The following is a 22,065-nucleotide window of genomic DNA, read 5'->3' as shown; positions in this document are numbered from 1 at the left end:
CTCATCCCAGGACCCCGGGGTCACGCCCCGAGCGGAAGGGAGGCGTTCGACCGCCGAGCCCCCCAGGCGTCCTAAAGCAGGTGGATTATCCAACTCCTACCTACGAGGAGGCTGAAGCCCTAAATATCTAACGTGTCCAGAGTCACACAAGTAAGTAAAGAGCTAGGATCCGAGGGAGGCCATCTGAATGTCAAGCCCTTAAGCTGCCCACGTCCGCACTGCTCCCAGCCCTGGGGCAGCAAGGTCACAGAAGGATTCGCCTTGCGCGACGAGGGCACACAAGGCTGAGGACGGAGCTCAGCGGACACCGCGCCGACGAGGCCCGCCCGCCCCAGGGGATGTGGCCTCCTGAGGCGCTCCTGCCGGCCCTGACGCGAAGGGAAAGGAAGAGCAGCTAACCGAGGGGCTACAGTTCTACGGCACAAGTGTCCCTCGGGGTCTTTGAGATTCACAAGAAAAACGCATGCGTATCAGCAGCCTAACTTCCAGAAGGAGACGCCCAACCGTCCGAACGTTAACGCTTTACTAGAGGAAGAACCGCCTTAACTGGCCGCCGGCAAGGCCGCCAGTGGCCCGAGGCCCGAGGCCCGAGGCCCGCGTCAGCCTACAGACATTCGTTTGAAAGCCTCCCTTGCCCTCAAGCCCCCAGCCCCCAGGTGTAGCGTCAGCCACCCCCGGGAACCCAAGGGGGCTGCAGCCCTTCCTGCCCCCAGGTCCCGTCCCGGGCTTTAATGAAAGCACCATTTTGCACCAAAGACGTCTCCAGACTTCCTCCTCGGTCGTGGGCTGCGGACCGGACCCCACCCCACCCCACCCCACCCCACCCAGATTCCAAAACTTCATCAGCAGGGTTGATGTGACTTGAATAACACAGACCCAACTCCCGGGACCTGGCAGGCGCTCGTTCGCCTCGGGAAGCCAGTCAAGAACCCGCTCCCGGTCGGAGGACCCCACGCGGATCCAGGCGTGAAGCCGAGGCCTGCGCCTCGTGTTTCCGGGGCGCGCAGGAACTCGAGAAGGCGAGCTCGGCTTTCACCCCTAGCGCAGGGGCAGGGCGCACCGCAGCCCGCCTCCCGCTCGCTCGCTCGCGTGCACGTCGGGGCTCCGGGGTACACCCCCAGGGCCGCGCGACCCGGGGAGCCGCGGCCGGCCGTCCTCCGCGGCGGGGCCCCCCGCCCCCACGGAGGCCCCGCCCACTTCCAGACCGGAAGTGACGTCTCTGCTAAGCGCCGGAAGCGGGCCGCGGGGAGACCCAGACGTAGCGGCGTCCGGGGCCGGGGCCGGGGCCAGGGCCTGGACCCTGCCGGGGAGTGAGGAGGTTCGCTGCTCCGGTAGGAGGCGGGTGCCATGACGGCCCAGGGGAGCCTGGTGGCCAACCGAGGCCGGCGTTTCAAGTGGGCCATTGAGCTGAGCGGGCCTGGAGGAGGCAGCAGGTGAGGAGCCGGGGCGGAGCTCGGTAACCCGAGCCTTCAACCAGAACGGTCGCCCGGGAACGGGACCTGACCCCAGGTCCAACCCTCCGAGAATGACGGGTGGCACAAAGACGGGCCCCGGGGAGCTTTCTAATCCTCAGAGGATCCTGATTTCACTCACTCGATAGGCAGACGTCTGACGAACCCACGAGACGGCGTGTTCTAATCTGGGCGGGTGTATTTTAGGGTCTTTGGAAAATTCCATGGTTAGTGGAGCGGGAACGTGGAATGTGAAGGGTGGGAGGCTGCAGCCTTAGTTTCTTGGTTTGGTTCCTTAGGAGCCGAAGTGACCGGGGCGGTGGCCAGGGAGACTCGCTGTACCCCGTCGGTTATTTGGACAAGCAAGTGCCCGATACCAGCGTGCAAGAGGCGGACCGCATTCTGGTGGAGAAGGTACAGAGGTACAGCTGTCACAGCCCGGCTGTGCTCAGCCCGGCTCTGCCCTGCACGGCCCCCTCCCGTCCCAGGCAGCATATGAATATCCAACTGTAGGAGGCTTATCCCTAATATGGGTAGATAAACTGCTTGAGATTAACTTACAATAGTACAAGCGCTTAATAATTGGAAAAATAAGATGTTTGAACGTATAACTAGGTTGAAAATTATTAGTGCCAGCGCGTAAGAGTTACTCTAGTTCCCTTACAACCACACAGCCAGTGTGTCAGGATATTCTTTTTGCTTTATGTTGGGACAGATGAAAAATTTGCTGTTTTTCACTGCTTCCTGTTTTAACTGTCATTCTGAGTGATTTCATCTCTTACCACTTTCCCGTTTGTTCTTCATTCCACTCTAGTCAGAATGGCCTCCTTGCTGCTCCTTGAAAATAGCGGGCAGGCTTCCATCTCTCTCGGACTGCTTGTACATGTTCTTTCCCTCTTCCTGGAACACTCTTCCCCCAGATACCTTTAGGACTTGCTCTGGCGTCCTTTAGATCGCTCGCATGTTACCTTCACAGTGAAACCCCATGGCACTACCTATCCTGCTTATCCTTTCCTCGTATTAGTTTATATGTTATACTTACTACCATGTAAGTGGTAAGGTCCATGAGAGTAGGTTTTGTCTCCCAAGCACCTAGAACAGGTGGCACTCTTTCCTCTTATCCTTAATATTGTTCAGTACTAAATGATCTTCATTTCATTAAATGCAGTGATTTTTTAGATGAAAATGACAGCTTTTCAGTGCTTTTCTCGATAAGTATATCATTTTTCATCTTGGTACATCAAATTGTAATATGAATTTTGATCTTTAAATTCCCAGATAAATGATCTTTTATGTAAGTGACACACCAGGGAACTGCTTAACTATGGCCATCTATTAACATAAGCTGAAAGGGATAGTAATATATTCTTCTGTTGCTAGATTTAATATTTTGCTTAGTAAGATTTTTTGCATTTAGGTTCAGGAGTGATGACGATCTATGAACTATTTTAATAATGTCTGTATCAGGTTTTAGTATTTGTAGGGCTCAATGTAATGAGTTATGTAGAATGTTTTTTATATTCTTTAAGAGTTTATATAAGATTGGCTTTATTTTTTCCCTAAATGTTTAGAATTTGCCAAGATAAACCATCTGGGCTTAATTACAATCAGTTTCTTAAACAATTTTCAATTTACTATGCCATGTATTTCTTCTAGGAATTTATCCATTTCCCCAGATTTATAATATGGTCACTTTAGTACACTGCAAGAACTATATAGATGTCCCTCTTTTATTCTCACTGTTGAATCTCTCTTCTTCTTCCTTCACTGGCTCACTAGTATTTTTATTAATCTTAAAAAAAAAAGCCCTTGTTGATTTACAGAACAATTCATTAATTCCTTTTTTCATTTTTATTTCCTTTTCATTTCCTTGGGTTTAATCTATTCCTTTTTAGAATTTCTTGAAATAAATGCTGGCAGTGTCATGGATGGACCTAGAGAGTAGCATATGATTTTCGTTCATAAATGAAATTTAAATAACAAATGAGCAAAGGGGGAAAAAAAGGAAGAGAAGGGCAAACCAAGAACACGACTCTTTTTTTTTTTTTTTTTTTAATTTTTATTTATTCATGATAGTCACAGAGAGAGAAAGAGAGAGAGGCAGAGACACAGGCAGAGGGAGAAGCAGGCTCCATGCACCGGAAGCCTGACGTGGGATTCGATCCCGGGTCTCCAGGATCACGCCCTGGGCCAAAGGCAGGCGCCAAACCGCTGCGCCACCCAGGGATCCCCCAAGAACACGACTCTTAATGATAGGGAATGGATGGTCACCAGAGGGGAGGTGGGAAGGGGGATGGGTGAAACAGATGGTGGGGATTAAGGAGGGCACTTGTGATGAGCACCAGGTGATGTAAGGAAATGTTGAATCACTATATTGTACACCTGAAACTAATATTACACCGTGTGTTAGCTGGAATTTAAAGAAAAACTTTTAAAAAACTGCAAAATAGATGCTTATTTGTAGTCTTACAATTTTTCAGTGCCTTGTGTCCCCCAGGTGTTAATATGTGGCATTTTTGTTACCGTTAACAATATTTGTTTTCCTTTTAATTTCTTCTTTGATTTGTGGTTTAGACGTTAATTCCAAGGTGTAAGGAATTTTCAGTTTCCTTTTTGTTGCCGATTTCTAGCTTAATTGCATCATAAGCAAAGAACTTGCTTTGTACTGTTTGGGTTGAGAGTCGACATGTTCAAGGCTCAGCAAGCAGTCAGCTTTTGTAAATGTCCCATGTGTGTTTGAAAAGAATGCGAATTCTCTAAATGTTGGGTGCAATGTCCTGTATATATCAGGTTAAGTTTGTTCATAATATTGTTCAGGTCTTCTGAATCTTGTCAGTTTGTTCTTTCACTGATTGAGGTATGCTAATCTCCCACTCTATGGATTTACCTCATTCTTCAGTAGTAGGTGGGGCAATGAGAGATGCAGAAGTACAAGAACAAAAGTAGGCAAGTCTGGTGTTTTTTAGCCAGATCATGGGGAAAAATGCCACCTGGAAAGAAAACCAGTGGGGAAAAACATAACGAATGGTGAGGATGCCTTAGCTTTAGTAGAAGAGCAAGTTTCCTATGGCAACATGGAGAAGGGCAGACAGAGGTGCTAGAATGGAGGAGTTTGCTTAGTCAGAAGTACAGAATTACTTACTGCGTTCATTTGAATGCTGGTGATCCGACAAAATGGGGGACTGAGGATAGAATCATAGGTTAACACTGTGTTTGTTTTAGCGCTGCTGGGATATCGCCTTGGGGCCCCTCAAACAGATTCCCATGAACCTCTTCATCATGTACATGGCAGGCAATACTATCTCCATCTTCCCTACTATGATGGTGTGTATGATGGCTTGGCGGCCCATTCAGGCACTTATGGCCATTTCAGCCAGTAAGTATTCTTGATACAGCAACCATTCCGTTAGTTTTAAGAATTAAAGACAAATTCTCAGTGAAACCATGAAAGTCTCTTAGCTGGTTGCCAGGGGGAGGGTGTGCAGGGTGGTGATGGTAGAGGTGGGGGCCTGGAGGAGGGAAATGGAGCTTATGTTTTTTTGTTCACTTTTAGTGGTCCTATTTGCTTAGTTTTGGGTTGCTCCATGTTATTTTAAAATACGGCCTGATGCATGTGGGGAAAAAAAAAGTCATTTTGGTTTTGACACTTTTTTATTACCTCAATAGCTTTCAAGATGCTAGAAAGTTCAAGCCAGAAGTTTCTTCAGGGTTTGGTGTATCTCATTGGAAACCTCATGGGTTTGGCATTGGCTGTTTATAAGTGCCAGTCAATGGGACTGCTGCCTACACATGCATCAGACTGGTTAGCCTTCATTGAGCCCCCTGAGGTAAGGCAAAAGAAAAGTTAAATTTTGGGGAGTTGTAAATAGCTAATCCATTGGATGGTGAGGGATTTGAGGTATCGGAGCTTATTTCTTTATAAAGATCCCTTGGGAATTTGGAAGTTGTTATTTTAAGGATAAAGCGAAATACAGCCCGTGATTAGATAAAGTATGTGATGAGTTAGTTCAACACCCATTCACCAATCACCTACTTACCTTTTCTTGTTTCAGAGGATGGAGTTCAGTGGTGGAGGACTGCTTCTGTGAACCTGAGAAAGAAGCACCTGCTGCCTATGTAGGCTCTTTCCCAGCACACTAACTCTCAGTGTTAGCACTTATGCTGAAGAGAACCCAAAGCTCTCTTTACTCCTTGGTGAGGAGACCAATCCCAGAAAGACAACATATGTTATCACTGCAAACACAAAGAAACTATATCACAGCCCTTGACTGAAAATAATGTAGAAAACTTTATTTATGTTTCCAGTACAGAGCAAAACAACAAATAAAACTGTAACTCTATGTAAACAAAAGAATGGTTGCTGCTAAATCAAGAACCACAGCAGCATCTCCTTTCAATAAATTAAATGGTCGAGAACAATGCTTCAAGAAAAGTTGCACAAGTTTCCCTTAAATCTATTTTCCTTATTTCACCTCTATATTATTTCACCTCTATTTAACACAACCTGGGAACATAAAAATTCTGTTGGAGACACTTGTGGAAGATGTGAGAAACTAATGTTGGATTCAGATTATACATGATGAAAAAAACCAGACAAAAAGAGCACATAAATATGCTTACAGTATAATTGCTACTTTAATATCCACAATAATGGATTTTTAACACATTTAGGGGGAGTGAGGATTGGTGCGCTAGTTGGGGCCACAGGAATCTGAGGCAAAGGAAGATACACAGGAGTGATCTTTCCCCTGCCAAGAGGAACTGGGCACCTGTCAAGCAGATGCTGCAATTCACACTTCAGCTTTTAAGATAGCTTTAGAAGGCAGAGGGCCAGCAACTGGAGAATGTACATTGTTATAACCTGCCCTGGTAAATCATACTAAGACTTAAAAGCTGGCTTTTAGTCAAGAGGCAGGAAGAGGTCTTTCCTTTCTCTTCCTTCTTGAAACACAAAAGCCCCTTCCCCTAAGGTGCATTCTCTCTTATCAAGTTTTCAGTATTGCTTTATTTGCAGTGATTAGAAGAGACAAGACACTTCACAAACAACATAAGCAACACAGGGACATGAAATGCTCTAGACAGAGATGAGTTTAAATCTGGCCTAATAACCATTTTCCCAAGTAATGGTGATTTTATGTTTTAGAGGCTAAAGCAGTGGCTATATTAATAGCTCTATCCCTTTAAAAGGGATATTAACAACTCCCTTATCCCTTTAAAAAGATTCTTATAGAGCTCCAACCACAAAAAGCTCTTTTAAAACTAACATTGTTCTGCCCATATTTTTTCTATATGGAAAAAAATACATATGCATCAACCACTTTGGTGAGAGGAAGTATATAAATGTAGAGGAATTCCTGGGCAGGCTGACCTTTAAAACACGAGGGCTTCAATATCTTGGGTCCTAGGGTACCTGTCCCACTACCGTGGACTCAACTAAACAATAGAGTATTACAGTGGAAGCTGTAAACAATGCCTCTACCCTCTACAGTGAGGAGCAAGAAAAACTTGTGTCTGCTTTGCTACCTTGACTAGGTCTTGAGGTTGGAAAAAAAAGAACAAAGGAAACAAAATACTCAATTTCTAAGCCATACTGAAGGGTTTTCTCCTCTGTCCATAAGGTTCAAATGAATAATCTGCTGATACCTAGGTTTGCTTATTCCGTATCCAATAGGATATGGAAAAAAGAGTGGCACTATTTATCATTAATAAAGTGATAAAAGTGATCATGAATACAGGCAAAATAATTTCTCTAAATACTTGTCCTATAAAAGAAATGAACATTTCACATATTTTCAGTTACCAATCGAAGCAGTTTCCCTATGCTTGAAAGCCTGGTGTGTTATGACCAGTAAATGAAGACAACCAGTGAATGTTTTACGACCAGCAAATAAAAAGCTAAGCTTGCACAAGTATTTCCTTGACACGCTGAGAGCTTTCTGAAAGCAAATGGAATAGCAGAGGACTGCTGGCTTGGATAATCTTAGTTCAGAGCCAAGTTCCTGCAGTCCCAATGAAGAATAAAATTGAAAAAAGAAAAATGCTCAGACTCTGGGTATTTAGGTGAGCTGAGGGCCTTATGTCTTTGCTATGGCTTTGGAAATGAGTCCACAGTTTCTTAGTGAAAAAGAAGTTTCTTGACAGGCCAGTGCCAATCCTGTGCCACTTCAGGGAGGCAGGCAGGGAGAGTAGCAGCAGCTCAATCTTTGGCACTATGGAAGGAGTATGGCTCTAGAACTTCAAATTCCATTGCTAGATTCCCCCTTTAAAACACAGTCCCACGCTTTCAGGGATTTCAGTGAGTCTTCTAGCTAGTCTTTATTCCTAGGATTCTGGACCTGTCTACTAACCCAGAGGGCAAAAAAGAAAGGAGAGGAGAAACTACTGGTCAAGGTGCATCGTCACCTAGATGTCCTAGGTAACAGCTTGTATGTACTGCCCACGATGCACAGGCAACCAAAGACTTTCAGTAGATCTTAATAGCTACCTTTTGGAGTTAATTTTAATTTGGCCATTTGAAAACCTGAAAGATATCCTTTTTACTCCACCTTTAAAAGACAATTTCCAGGATAACAATGCTTGTATTACAATGTTAACCATGGAATGGATTTTGAGAACCAGCTGACATGTAGACCAACACAATCTGTCCTTGAAACTGGTATTTTGGGGGAATCTTGTTTTGAAGGAAGAATTAGAGGCTGCAGCCATGTTTCAGTGTTTGTATATTAGTACTCTAATATAAAACAGAGTCCTTGAGAGGAGTGGATACATCAAAGAAAATGAGCTAAAAAAGGTTTTCATCTTGGTTTGCCACAGGATATCCCACAACGATGTTAGGTCCCCACATACTTAGCCATGTAGTCTGTATTACGATGAGTTGTGTCTCTTTTACCCTCATGGTGTCATCACTGAATTGTGACTTTGGAGATGCCCCTTTAATATCGGACATGTACTTGCTTTTTGTCTTCAGCTGAATTTCTAGCATCCCTTTTGCCAATTCATTTTAATAGTTTAGCTTGTTAATTCTAATTTGTCTTCAGCTAGGCCAGACATGGCTTTCAGGACTTGACCAGTGTTCTGAAGTTGAGGAAATACCTGCTGTTCCTGTCAGGACTGGAGATTGTATGGTAGCAAAGAGCAGAACGACGTGTACTTTTCTGCACAAGTACTTGAGGCTCAGCCTGTCAAGAAATTCAATGTGCTGTGTACAGAACCCCAGCTTCTACTGGATGGAAGTGGTAGTAAGGAGCTGGCTTCCTATGCAGAAACCTTTTATAAAGGGGAGGCCTTTTAGAAAGGCAGAGTCTTCAGGAGTAGATTAGGAATAAATGGTGATCACTTCACTGCCACCACCTCGGACGAGGAGGACTCGCTCTAGTCCCTCGGTGAGCACTTCTAGGAACTCCATGTCTTCAGAATTTGTCAAGGAGAAGAGCACACTTTACAGCCTGACGTCATGAGAATCGGGGTTTGTCTGACTACAACGCTGCAAAGTTAACATGCTTGTCTTAATTATTACCTGCTCAGAATGGGAGAAGTCTGAACTCTGGATTCGGTTAACCCCTATGAACTAATCCAGGGATCTAGTTCTTTTGCGTATATAATACAAGACCTTCATTTGTTAGATTTTTGTTCTAAATGTTATTTTACAAATGAGGGAACTCACAAGTAATGTGTGTGTACAACACAGTAAAATAAACCAAAAGAGAAAAGCCACACAGGGCAGCTCCTAAGACTGCTAGAGAACCCAAGTAATTTCTAAGGGAGCTGCTCAAATCAGTTTTCTCTGCCAGTTCTTTTTCTTCCTTAATCTCTTTTCCTTAATGGTACTGATGGGAGAGGGCTAGTCTACACCACTGCATTTCTGAAGGGGGCCCATAAAAAAAATGAGGTGTGATGAGGGTATGAGGAAAAACCCTTATCTTTTTCCCCTCTGAGAAGATTTCACTTAAACTGCTTCTCCCCTAACTACATCCACAAGAAAGGCTTTGCGAAGTGGGTGAAGCCTGAAAAGGAAAAAAGGATGTGGGTCTTGTGTCTCTAGGACTGTTTCAGAAAGGGTTCTGTACTGTGAATGTTAGCAATCATGTTGCAGAGTTACCACCTCAAGAGTCTATGGACACCCAACTCCCCCAGAGGGGCTCAATCTCATTGCTGTGTAAGAATCCTTGCCTAAGGCTTTCAACAGCCTTCCCTTCTCAAGAACGAATGTGGGCACAGACAGTGATGTTAAGGCTACTCAGTGGTCGCATCTCAGAACCACTAACGACTTCCCTACTGGTAGTTCCACTCTTGGAAAGGATACAGTTTTCATCACCCTCGGGGTTTCGGGGTGGCCCTGGCATATTCAACAAAACCAGCTTTGCTTCATGGGACTTGTTAACTATGACCTCATTGAGTTTCACTGCTGTATGCATCCGCCTCACGTTGGATTGGTCCCTGGATGGGTAGAAGGGAGAAACAGAGGTGGTTAAGGCAAAGTGAAAGCTAGACACACAGTCAACTTTAAACACCATGAAATACAGAGCTTTTTTACTTTGGTTATGAATAATGTAATGAACAAATGTTTTCCTTATGCTAATATCCTGGATTTTCTCATTCTACATTTGCTTCTTTTATGCCAGGAACACAGTATGGTGAGAAAGAAGGCTGGTTAGCTTATGTACAAGACTAACTGGTAGCTGACAGGCACAGGCAAATAACAAAGAGGCTGGATCTGGGGTGATGTGAAGAACGGACTTCATCCTGTGTATCCAGGCAGAGTTACATATGTGCCACTCTGACTAGGATACCACGTTATGTGATAAGCTTGTGAGCTGCAAAACTTACGGACGCATGTTAAGCAGGTCCTGGAATCCTTCCATTGACTTAGCCTTTTGTCCCCGGGATGCCATGTACTTGTCTTTTGTCCAAGTCATGTGCACCTTCTCCTGATAGGTTTCTGTCTCTTCATCCTCATCAGAGCCAATGCTGGTCAATCGCAGCATTGAGTTCCGGTCTTTCACCAACTGTGCCTGAGGAGAGCCCAACACAGCTATGAGAGCTATAGATACCCAATTTCCTCTCATGCTTCAGCTTCAGTTATTTTCAAATAATGTGGTTATAGTAGAAGAACTGATAAAGTGAGAAGGGAAGAATGTGCCATTCTAGGAAAACAATATAGTATCATCCCTTTCAGTGAAGACTTCACAGGGCCAAGATTCCATGAAAACAGGAGGCTCTCACCTCTCTGTCCCGCTCTGTTTTGGATAGTCGCATGTGCCGGAGCATCTGGGACCTTTGCTCCATCATCAGAGTGCGCTCGTAAGTATAAGCTGATATGTCACTGTCATGCTGCCATAGATAACACCAAGAATGGGCAATAAGCACAAAGAAGAAAGAAGGACGAACCATACACTTCCATTTCCACTCATTAAATTAAGCCAGAGAAAGTATCACAATATCAAGCTAAGTTCACCCCTCACTTTGTTCAGTCACTGAGCTATAAGATATTATGGACTGTAGATTAAATCTAGAAGCCCCGAGAGTCTTTTCCAAAATCTACCAATTGGATATATGCTTCCTTGAAATGAAACACATATATATTTTTTAATACTGCCAGTTTATTAAAAAAGCTACGTTACTTTAACATGCACATATGAATTAAAACTTAATAAAACTATATTTAAGCAGACATGATTCTGAGAGAAATATAAAGGCTGTGTAACAAGAAAGCAAAAATAAAAATACACCACACATACATATTCTACTTATCTACTCAATATATTCGGGTTTTGTTGGAAATAAGGGATTAATTCACATTTGCAGGTGAATATTTCCCCAATCCAGAACAAGTTCTAGGAAGACAGGGTAGGAAATGAAGTAAGGATGGTTTTTGTTTGATCTCAAACTCAGCTTTCTCACCATCTCCACCACCTCCACCTCGGCCTCAATGCGAAGGTGGTAGAGGAAGGTAGCCAGGTCCTTCTTCATCTGAATACTGTTATCTTCTAGTTGTGCTACTGTGAAGATCCGTATGCTGCATTTTCGCCACACCTGAGACAGTACCATACATACGTGGAAAGTTAGAGGCAAGAAGGCAAAACAAGACTTGTTCCTAAAACATAAGTCATCTTTTGCCTTGGAAACCTTGCTATAGTATCAGGATATTTGTTCTTAGCTTCTTACCTGCTGCTGTATTGTACAAGGGCAAACACTTGACTAAGAAACACATTAAAAAGAGCTTTAAGAAGCTCTTAATTTCCTAACAAGAAGAAAATTGGCAAAAGATATGAGATACATTAAGAGGGTGCTGTATTCAGAGAGCATGTTGATGGCCCCACGCAGACTCTAATAGTCACTATTTTAAATTTCAGTTTAGTCTTACCAAAGGATGAGTGTATGTGTGTATGTGTGTGTGTGTGTGTGTGTGTATATATATATATCATATATATATGATACACACCAGAACCTAGGATTCTAGTATTTGAAGGCTTTGGTCATTTTTGTTTTTTTTTTTTTTTTTTTTTTTAATGGACGTGTTCACTTTGTTAATGTTTTTCCAAGAGCTCCTATGAAACTTTATTAATTTGTTGAATCTCACTTGGAGATAGGTAGGTAACCACTAGAAAGAAAACTTCTAAGATTGGAACTAGGATCATGGGGAACTTAGAAAAATCCCCAATTCTTCTATGCCCCAACACTGTAGAATCAAAGAGGAAGGAGGATCTGTCTAGTGAACCAGGACAAATATTAAAGGAGAAAGACTTTTTTCAAAAGGTGTCTGAAATACCTTATGCTGTTTCAGTAGGAACGGTAATAACATGAGCATGCCCCCATCATGCACGATCCACCACACATCAATGTTGCCCTCAGAAAACTGCTCCACATTGCTGGGAAAGAAGGAGATGTTTTTAGCCACCAGCAGGGCCAGGTGGGCAGCAGTCGTCACTCGAACTGTGCCTGGGGAGAACAGAGATCGGGAGAGACAGGGAAGACTCCTTAGGCTTGCCTTGCTCCTCACCACATCAGGAAAGCAAGATAACACCCCCCACCCCCTTTTTAACATCTCTGTAAGAAGGTATTCTGTTTACACAGTGGGTTTATATGCCTTATCAGGTGGCAGCCATCATTAAGAAGAATCCGACTAACAGCAACAGCATTAGATTCAGAACCATGATTTACTAGATATATTCTGACCACTGTATTCTGAGGGGATATGTGAATTCTGTAGATTGTGATGGAAGACAATCCTTCCAATTCTCATGAGAACGTCAATGTGGCAGATCACAGATGAAAAGACGGCAATTTTCAGAGATAATGCCTAACATGATACTTGACAGAGATACCTTATGAACATCATACAAGGCTGGAGGGGGTGAGGAGAATAAGGATATTAATGTTAGCAGTTACTTAAGTGCCCTCATGGCACTGTGGTGCAGCAATGTCACGGGCTTCTACCTTAGAGGCTACTGGGTGAAGTTAAGGTAACGGAGATTTAACGATTTAACGGTAGCCCTGATTTGGGCCCTCAGGATAAAATGCAGAGCATCTGGTACCAATGAAAGTCTTCCACGCTCGAGCATCTTCACTCTGGCGCCAGCCATTGGGCCACCCCATCACCACCGTGTTGTGCTTCATGCCTCCAAGGCCACAGGACTGGATGAGGTGGGAAATGCCCTCCCTCAGCTTGGCCGCCACCACCAGCTGGCAGAAGCCCTTCACCTTCTCTGCCTCCATGAGATGCTTTATAGTCTGAAAAAGAGAACCTTAATGTGGAACTGCTTCACCCTGAAACTTTCAGCCTATCACCCCTCCTTATTATGTTCCCCAGCTTTTTCCAAACTCTGCATAAGACTGTATCCCTTAAAGAGTCCAAAAAGTTAAAATTAACCCAGTGCAATCTAATTATCCTTTGACATTTTTACTCTCAAGAGACCTGCTGGTTGACCACATGGGTTCCCTCTGCCTTTCCTTCTTTGTAGCATACCAAACAAATCAAGAACAGGGCTCTTCACAAAATGACTATTCAATCTTCCTTCTTAACTGACCAGGGCGAGTGTGAGCATGGTCGTCTTCCTTCCTCAATTGCCGCGATGCCCTGACTCATAATACTAGAAATTCAATCTGAGGATTTGCTTTCTCTTAAGAATTTTCTCAGGGTTTTTTTTTTTTTTTCTTCATTTCTTTCTTTTTTTTTTTTAACATTTTATTTATTTATTCATTAGAGACACACACAGAGAGAGAGAGAGAGAGAGAGAGAGGCAGAGACACAGGCAGAGGGAGAAGCAGGCTCCATGCAGGGAACCCAATGTGGGACTCGATCCCGGGACCCCAGGATCACGCCATGAGCTGAAGGCAGATGCTCAACCGCTGAGCCACCCAGGCGTCCCTCTTCGTTTCTTTTATTTCCATCTTTTTAAATATTTTAATGGTGACTACTGATGACCCTTGTCCTTGCTTTGCTATTATTTACTCAAGCCATTTTGGAGGTAACAGTTCATGTTACTCTTACTCCACTCTCTTGGTAGAAAGATGAAGGGAATGATGGTGTAGAAAGAGGATAGGATTTTCTATCCTAAAGGCACAGATTAAATCAGTACAATAAGCAAGGTCTCTTGATTTCCAATCCTGTGCTTTTTATTTGTTTTTACCATCATCTTAGACTGTTTCTTTAGCATTTTTAGTTTTTAGGGCTTCAAAGTATTCTAAAATGAAACCCAGTAAAATTTTTGAAATGTAATTATACATTTCTCTAAGCAACAGGTTTGGTTTTATCATTTATAATAAGAATGAGAATGAAAACAGGGATGCCTAGGTGGCTCAGCCGTTGAATGTCTGCCTTTGGTTCAGGGTGTGATCCTGGAGTCCCAGGATCGAGTCCCACATCAAAAAAAAAAAAAAGAAAACTTAAAAAAAAAATTATTTATTTATTTATGAGAGAGAGAGAGAGAGAGAGAGGCAGAGACACAGGCAGAGGGAGAAGCAGGCCCCATGCCGGGAGCCCAACACGGGACTCGATCCCAGGACTCCAGGATCGCACCCTGGGCCAAAGGCAGGCGCCAAACCTCTGAGCCGCCCAGGGATCCCCGAAAACTTTCTTTTTTAGGGAGAACTTATACTTGGCAAGTTAATCAGAAGTAAAGCGAAAGAATCTTGCTCATGATACCAGTGTAGACAAGGAGAAAGGAAAGCTCCTCGTTGTCACCAGATTGAGCAGAACCATCTCCATACTTCAAGAGACAGACTTATTTGCATGACTTTTCTGAGGCCTCAGTCGATGTTTAGAGTCTGGAAGCAGTACTTAGCCTTGACAATCTTGAAAGTTTAGTAATGCTTTTTTTTTTTTTTTAAGATTTTATTTATTTATTTGTGAGAGACACAGAGCAGGAGAGAGAGAGGCAGAGACACAGACAGAGGGAGAAGCAGGCTCCATGCAGGGAGCCAGACGCGGGACTTGATCCAGGGTCTCCAGGATCACAACCCGGGCTGAAGGCGGCGCTAAACCGCTGAGCCACCTGGGCTGCCCTAGTAATGTTTTTTAAATGGAAAAAATAACTAACTTACTTCTGGTCCATCCTATTATTAGGGAGAATATGATTGTTCAAAAGTCTAAACTAGGGACGCCTGGGTGGCTCAGGGGTTGAGCGTCTGCCTTTGGCTCAGGGCGTGACCCTAAAGTTCTAGGATCGAGTCCCACATCAGGCTCCCCACCTGTGGGAGCCTGCTTCTCCCTCTGTCTGTGTCTCTGCCTCTCTGTGTGTGTCTCTCATGAGTAAATAAGATCTTAAAGAAAAAAAAAAAAGCGTGAACTAATAAGCTCTACAAAGGTAACCTCCTAGATCACTAAGGAAAGGGATTAACTGAGAAACACCGCATCTTACAACTTAACATCACAAAGCCATATGCTAAATTCCACTAAGTCAATAAGCCTTGGCTCTTACCTGCTCAGCAGCTAATGCTTCCCCGTAGTTCTCCAGAAAGTTCCCCACAATGACAGAACCCACAATAGTGAGACCCTTTCCAGCTTTAAGCTGTGAGGCAAAGGTGAGGAGGCGAGGATGCTTGACGTGTAAATCTTCATCTAGTTTCAGCAACACAAGTAACTGAGGCCTGTAAAGATGTTGGCAGGAGGGTGGAAGAGAGAAAACACTTTGGGTTTGGGGAAGAGAATGTCAATTCTACCTTTTAATTCAGGAGATCTGTATAAAACATGTAATTGGGCAGGAGGAAGAGATTAAAGGGAACGACAGGATGAGGGTGTATGTTTACTTGAATCCTCACAGTATTACCACAAATTGATCATTTTGCAAGGAACAATAAAAATGGTAGAAGTCTAGATCAAATATCCCATGAAGAAAGTATGAAGGATTTGGAATCATTCAAAACAGGTGCATTATACCAATTCCTCAAGCTGCTTGAATTCCTTATCCTGTAATCATTGAAACACACCATTCTGTGTGTTAACCATGTGCCAAGCACCACACCACTAAGCTCTCTTGATTTCTTTACCTCCAGTTTTTAGTGTGTGGAGGGCCTTCTTCGAGCCGAAGCAAAGCAAACCGGGCTGCACTGAGGGATAGTCCACGGATTCCATCCCCCCATTCTTTCTCTGCTCTGGGAGAAAAAAAGAGAAAACAGCAGGGACAGATTTAAACCACAGCAGGTACAATTTCAAAACACAAAGTTTATTTTTTTTTTTATTTCTCTAAAACTAACATATACACAAGGTAGAAAATTAAAGCTCAGGTTAATTGTTCATATAATGCTCTTTATTAACATCATAAACCCAGAGGAAGTAGACCCACACTGCCCTTCATCAATGGACTACACTGCACACTAAACAATTCAGATAAGGACTGGAAGCATCACTCATTTGGCCTATGTAACTATTTAAAGGCAGTAATGTAAAATAGCAATCTGGAGAAGGAAATTATACAGACTCAAAGTTTAATTTAAATTTTGAGAATAATGAGGAGAAAGCAAAACTCAATGTAATCTTCTGAATCAGTGCTATTTATTCCTAATTTTTGCAAGTTGTTACTGAAGTCTTAGTTGTTACAAAGTTATTCAGGATTAATTTCTTTTTCATTTCAGAGATAATACCTAGACTGAAGACAAAAGCAAGAATACTTGTATTTGTGCTTTAATACTCATCATCATTTTTTGACATGTTCTTTTAGTTATTTGTTTCACTGATCTGTTCACACTTTCTCAGTAGGTTCCCCCTGTTGATTCTGTATGCTTGTGTCTGTCAGATGGCTAAAGAATTGGAGATATAAAATTTAGTTATATTATCTATATATGAGGTTACCTGGATCCTTCATGCAATTTTCTCTGGGCCGACTCTACCCAAACTAGTCAGTTTTGATACCTTTAGCAGTAATCACGGTCGAAGCCACAGACTCACCCTTGGTACTCAATGTACTTGTAGATCATACCAGCTATTACCATGGCTACAATGGCATAATACCAGGAAGAAATGAACATCAGGGCCAGACAGATACTCATTCCCATGAAAGAGAGGGCCCTAAAAAATTAAAAACAAAAACACAAACAAGTGTTTTTCTAAGCAGCTAAAAAGGAAACCTGGGCTGGAGGTGCTTCTTAAACTGATGAGGGGTTGTTATTATATTTTAAATTCCAATATATTACAGACTATAAAATTTATATTGTAAATGCAATAAAGATGAATTATTAGAAAAATTACTATTTGCCTGGATACTGTGACAATGGTCAGGTTGCTGTAAGTTTTTAAATGCTTTTTCTCAATTTTTATAGTTGTCTTATCATGGACTGCAACAGTCAGTAGATCTGCACTGAGGCCCAAACCAAACCATCCTTTGTCCTGATGTTTCCCATTGCTGGAAAAACATAAATGAGTAGGATATAACGAAAAGTTATCTACAGTTGTGAATGAATTAATAACTACTTGGCAAAGCAGGGACGGGGCATGTAGTTAGAATTATTAACACGATCTTTTAAAAAAAAGTATTTCATGTAAATATTGCTAAAAACCTTATGAATGTTCATTAGCATACACATGCAGAACCCACTGAAGAAAATCTGCCATTAGTTTCTCTACTTTACATAAAAGAAACCTGGCAGAGAGGCACCTGGTGGCTCAGTGGGTAAGCATCTGACTCTTGATTTTGGCTCAGGTCATGATCTCAGGGTCCTGGAATCGAGCCCTGCTTTGGGCTCAGTGCTAAGTGTGGAGTCTGCTTAAGAGCCTTTCCCTCTCCCTTTGCCCCCTCCCCTTGGCTCATCTTCTCCCCCCTGTCTCCCTTTAAAAAAAAAAAAAAAAAGAAAGAAAGAAACTTGGCAGAGAATCATGAAATGCTTGTTTTGATGATCAAATAGGTTAGGTAGACAATCATGCTTACTGAAGATCTTCTGTGTACAGAATGAACTTCTTAGCTCTATGATGAATTTCAAAGAGTGAACAGGAGAGTTGTTAATATGGAGAAAATTAGGATCTAATAAAAACATAGGAGAAGGAGAAAGGGAAAAGGTAATAAAAGCAAAATAGTAGCACAACAAAGTTCACAGTGGATGTTTAATTAAGGTTAAAATTAGAAAGAGGATTAGAGGTGATAAAATCAGTGAGGATCCAAATTTTTGCCACTTTATAAAGCTCACACTACTGCTCATCATTGGAAAGTGAAGCCAGGAAAGGGTCAAGGAGAAAGTTAGCAAAGAGGAATGTAGCAACAGGACATACTAAGGAACCTTTAGCTATGATAGAAAAGAAATGAGGAGATAGGATGGCAGCTAAAAGCTTGATGACCCCCTTAGGACTGGGGAGACTTGAAAGCAGCAGCAGCAAATGCAGCAAAGTTTCACTGAGAGCTTTACTACGTCCCTGGCACTGTGCTGAGCACTTCAGATCATCTCAAAGAAATCCCATGAGACAGGTAATACTATCAGTCCATTTTACAAATGAATAAAATTAGATTTTATGTGGTTATGTGCTTTGTTAAAAGTTACAAAGCTAGGAAATAGTAGAGCAGACACTGAGCTGAGGTCATCTGACCCCATAGCTCACACTCTTACCTGCTAAATGAAACTTAAGAAGACAGTTTGAGAATGAAAACTGATGAGGATAAAGACAGAAAATTGATGAAATTCAGTGCTTAGCTAAGAGAGAAATGGGAAAATAGATATGCAAAGGGTAGGTTGGTTTAACCTGGAAAAATGCAGCAGGCTGGAAATATTTATTTCATAGTTTTGATCTTTATTCTAAGTGGGTGTTATAAATTATAAAGTGACCTATGAAAAAACACATAAGATGGTGGAAATTCAGGGAATCACTGGATGTTGAAATAGGCAGTATGGAATGGCTGGCCAAGAAAAACTGTGTTGACCACCCAGACTCTCCTCGTTTTCTAGTTAAAACGTGGGGAAGAAGAAGAAAAAGGGCAGACTTACCAGTGGTAGTAGCGGAACCGAGGTCTCCAGTTGGGTGTTCGAAGTAATGTTTGCAGAGCACATGCCAAGTTCACAAAGAGGTAACACATGAGGAAAAACCTGGTGGAATCAAAGAAGTTAAGAGGCACTGTAAAATGACTCTCCCAAGGGCTATTTTAAATAGACCTTGTTGTATTTAAGCCTCTGGTGCAGCCCACTAGCCTTTGATTCAGACTAGGATGCAGAGAAACTTAACTTCTCCCCACACCTTGCTCCTTCTCCTATGTTCTCTCTCAGCGAAAAACACAACTACTCTTTATCTAGTTGTTCTTGGGATAATCCCAGTTTCCTCTTTGTTACTCATCCTTGTTCCAAATTGACTTATCAAGTCCTATGGATTCTACCCATTCACAAATTTTTAAACTTTTCCCCTCCTTTCCATCTCTATTACTATATTACCTTACTTCAGGATCTCATTTTTTCCTTGCTGGATTAAATAAGCTTCCAGTTGGCATTCCCAGCTCAATTTTAGCCTCCTTCTCACTTACCTTTTATACCAGATTACTCTAAAACATAAATATGATCATTCCATTCTCAAAGGATCACTCGCTACCACCAGGTAAAAGTTCTAGGTCTTTTGTGACCTGGTTCTACCTAAGTCTCTGCCTGGCTACCCCCGAACAGGCACCCTCCCATCAAAGCCAAACTACTTTCAATTCTCAGATGTGCTGCATCGTTTCATTCCTCAATTCCTTTACCCACATTCAGTGTCTGGGACTTCTCACTCTTTTGTTGATTGGTAAATAATGTCCTCCTTCAAGATGCAAGTGTCTCTTTATCCAGAGAACCTTTCCCGAGTCTCAGTCCACTTAGGTGCCTCCCCTTAGAGCTTTCACGGTAGCATTCACCTTTACCACAGTTCTCATCACACTGCACAAGGACCACTAATCTCTTTATCATCGGTTCCTTAGGGTTGTGTTATTCATCTTTATATTCCTAACATGCTGCCCAGTGCCAGGTAGATATTAAGTCATCACTATGTCAGTTGAAGGATCAAAGCTAACAGCAGCGGTGAAAGCTATAACCAATTGATAATGAATCAGAAATGAAGGCAAAGAACTTCTGAAGCTATACAGGTAGGAAGAAACCATAAAATTATAAAAGTCAGCCTTACTTGAAACTTCTTTGGAATATGTATTATTTAGGTGAAGTTACACCTGTACTTGGCTTACTCTGTTATCACTACTATTATATGCCTGAGGGAAATTAACGTGTAGTACATATCACAAAAGCAAGAAACAGTGAAGAGAAGAACTGGCTCTTACATAGAAAGAATTGGGGCCACAAGGTCCAGGGAGGCGATAAGAATCCCCAGCTCTGCAATGGCAGCAGTTAGAAGTAAAGCCCAGGTAGGTTCCCCATTGGCTTTGCTGTGACCAAAAACCTGTACAGAGAAGGGATATATTAGTCACAGGTGTGTGGGGAGTGTCTGAGTCAATGCTCCCCTCACTGCTACAGTTTCAGACACAGCACAGGATACAACTGTGCTGTTAAATACCTCTACCCCGCTTACATATAAACTCTTCCCTCATAGGGAAGGTCTTGTACTAAAAATCCACCTGTCTTCACATTATATGATCTGGTAATTCCTTTTTTTTTTTTTTTTTTTTCTGATCTGGTAATTCCTAAGCCTATGAAGACCACACTGTTTCTCCTAAAATCTGAGAAAAAGGCAATAAAGTATGGGAGAGGGTCACTCACCCTCAGGAAGGGTATGATGTTATCCTTTGCTATAGCCTGTAGCAGCCTTGGTGCACCCGTGAGGCTCTGAAGTCCAGCCCCACATGTGGAGAAGAAGGAGCCAATAACGATCACCCATGGTGATGGCCAAGATAAGGTACCCACCACCAGATTACCTTTCACAGCATCCCCAAACCTGGGAAAGGAATGAGAGTGGGGAAATTTAACTACAGATTAAGAAAACTAGAGAAACATTCACCTAATTTTTTCTATTTATAATTTTTAGAGAATTAAAATGAAGACAGACATGAATAGTAACATAAAGGTAAGCAGATTTGATCAAAAGACATTGTTAATCTATATTAAGAAAAAATAACTTGTAGGACCAAGAGAATAAAGCCAAGCTTCAATTAAGGCTTTTGCCCTCAAAATATCGTGTTCTTTACAGAAAAATTGGAAAAAAAATATATAAAAAGGAGGGAGGAAATCCATATAGTAGCTGGCAGCATTTAGCATGCTTTGCACATTTTAGTCTATTTACTATGTTTTTTTAAAACCTAGATGAGATCACACTACCCCTATAATTCCATATTCTTTTTAACTTAGAAGCATTTTTCTGTCATGAAAAATTCTTCATGAATAAAAAATTTAATGGCTTTAGTAACATTGCATCATTTATATAATCCATTCTTCTAGCGTCGAATTTGTACTGTGAAAAATACTGTGATTAACATCTTTTTTTTTTTTTTTTTAATTCTATTTAAGAGAAAGTGTGTATGAGTGAGGTGGGGGGTTGAAAGGAGAAGCAGACTCCCTGCTGAGCGGGGAGCCTGACTTGGGGCTCCATCACAGGAGCCTGACATCATGACCTGAGCTGAAGGCAGACGTCTGAATGACCCACGCAGGAGCAGTGCTCCTGTGATCAGCATCCTTAACGCACATATCTATATTCATACTTCAGATTTTTTTCTTTATGGCATATTCCTAAGAGGCAATAGCTGCAATAAAAATCATGTATATATATATATATATTTTTTTTTTTTAAAGATTTACTTACTTGACAGAGAGAGAGAGAGAGAGAGAGAGTGCGCGCAAGCGAGCGCACAAGCAAGGGGAGCAGCAGGCAGGGGAGAGGCAGGGTGAGAAACAGGCTCCCAGCTGAGCAGGGAGCCCAAAGTGGGGCTCACTCCCAGAACCCTGGGATCACAACCTGAGCTGAAGGCAGACGTTTAACCAACTAAGCCACCTAGGTGCCCAAAAGGATCCATGTCTTAAAATATTTCAAAATCACTACCAAACTGCTTTCCATAAAGGTCATAATAAATTTTATTTTCACTGGAAGTATATGAAGGTTTAAGTCTTAGAGCACATATATATTTCACACCAGCTTCGAGTATTAAAAACTTAAAAGTCAATGCTAATTTGATGAGTAAAACATGGCATCTCATTAATTATTTATGGTTTTAACCATTTTTATTATCACGCACAA

The 22,065-nt window shown here is 42.3% G+C and overlaps 3 protein-coding genes and 1 long non-coding RNA gene across 8 annotated transcripts in view; 2 read left to right on the top strand and 2 right to left on the bottom strand.

The window, feature by feature from the left end:
• KATNBL1 (katanin regulatory subunit B1 like 1) overlaps positions 1-1,154 on the bottom strand; it is a 59,976-nt gene extending 58,822 nt beyond the window's left edge. Inside the window, exon 1 of the mRNA XM_077880448.1 lies at positions 877-1,154. The gene's annotated coding sequence lies outside the window, so the exon portion shown is untranslated. The remainder of the gene's footprint in view (positions 1-876) is intronic.
• A 62-nt stretch (positions 1,155-1,216) lies between these two features.
• Positions 1,217-5,883, top strand: EMC4 (ER membrane protein complex subunit 4). 2 transcript variants are annotated; one of them, XM_077880450.1, is made up of 5 exons: positions 1,217-1,433; positions 1,751-1,865; positions 4,674-4,827; positions 5,118-5,278; positions 5,504-5,883. In XM_077880450.1, the coding sequence occupies exons 1-5, from the start codon at positions 1,348-1,350 to the stop codon at positions 5,537-5,539; spliced, it is 552 nt and encodes a 183-aa protein (XP_077736576.1). In that variant the 5' UTR covers positions 1,217-1,347; the 3' UTR covers positions 5,540-5,883. The 2 variants fall into 2 exon arrangements, with proteins under 2 accessions (XP_077736576.1, XP_077736577.1); XM_077880451.1 differs by having other exon boundaries at positions 1,416-1,433; positions 1,751-1,873.
• Positions 5,716-22,065, bottom strand: part of SLC12A6 (solute carrier family 12 member 6) — an 88,390-nt gene continuing 72,040 nt past the window's right edge. For all 4 annotated transcript variants that reach the window (XM_077880437.1, XM_077880436.1, XM_077880435.1 and 1 more), the window contains 13 exons: positions 20,598-20,772; positions 20,162-20,280; positions 18,858-18,956; positions 16,837-16,956; positions 15,939-16,043; positions 15,371-15,539; positions 12,986-13,181; positions 12,220-12,389; positions 11,352-11,483; positions 10,674-10,781; positions 10,278-10,462; positions 9,754-9,887; positions 5,716-8,858 (listed from right to left, as the gene is read on the bottom strand). In XM_077880437.1, coding sequence (XP_077736563.1) covers positions 8,767-8,858; positions 9,754-9,887; positions 10,278-10,462; positions 10,674-10,781; positions 11,352-11,483; positions 12,220-12,389; positions 12,986-13,181; positions 15,371-15,539; positions 15,939-16,043; positions 16,837-16,956; positions 18,858-18,956; positions 20,162-20,280; positions 20,598-20,772 — 1,804 coding nt within the window. In that variant the 3' untranslated portion in view covers positions 5,716-8,766. The remainder of the gene's footprint in view (positions 8,859-9,753; positions 9,888-10,277; positions 10,463-10,673; positions 10,782-11,351; positions 11,484-12,219; positions 12,390-12,985; positions 13,182-15,370; positions 15,540-15,938; positions 16,044-16,836; positions 16,957-18,857; positions 18,957-20,161; positions 20,281-20,597; positions 20,773-22,065) is intronic.
• LOC144302933 (uncharacterized) overlaps positions 15,237-22,065 on the top strand; it is a 56,101-nt gene continuing 49,272 nt past the window's right edge. The window contains exon 1 of the long non-coding RNA XR_013369921.1: positions 15,237-16,092. This is a non-coding gene — a long non-coding RNA (uncharacterized LOC144302933). The remainder of the gene's footprint in view (positions 16,093-22,065) is intronic.

This window comes from Canis aureus, chromosome 32, assembly GCF_053574225.1.
Source record: "Canis aureus isolate CA01 chromosome 32, VMU_Caureus_v.1.0, whole genome shotgun sequence".
Taxonomy (NCBI): domain Eukaryota; kingdom Metazoa; phylum Chordata; class Mammalia; order Carnivora; family Canidae; genus Canis; species Canis aureus.
Note: the sequence above shows the minus strand (reverse complement) of the source record. Positions and strands in the feature narration are given on the sequence as shown.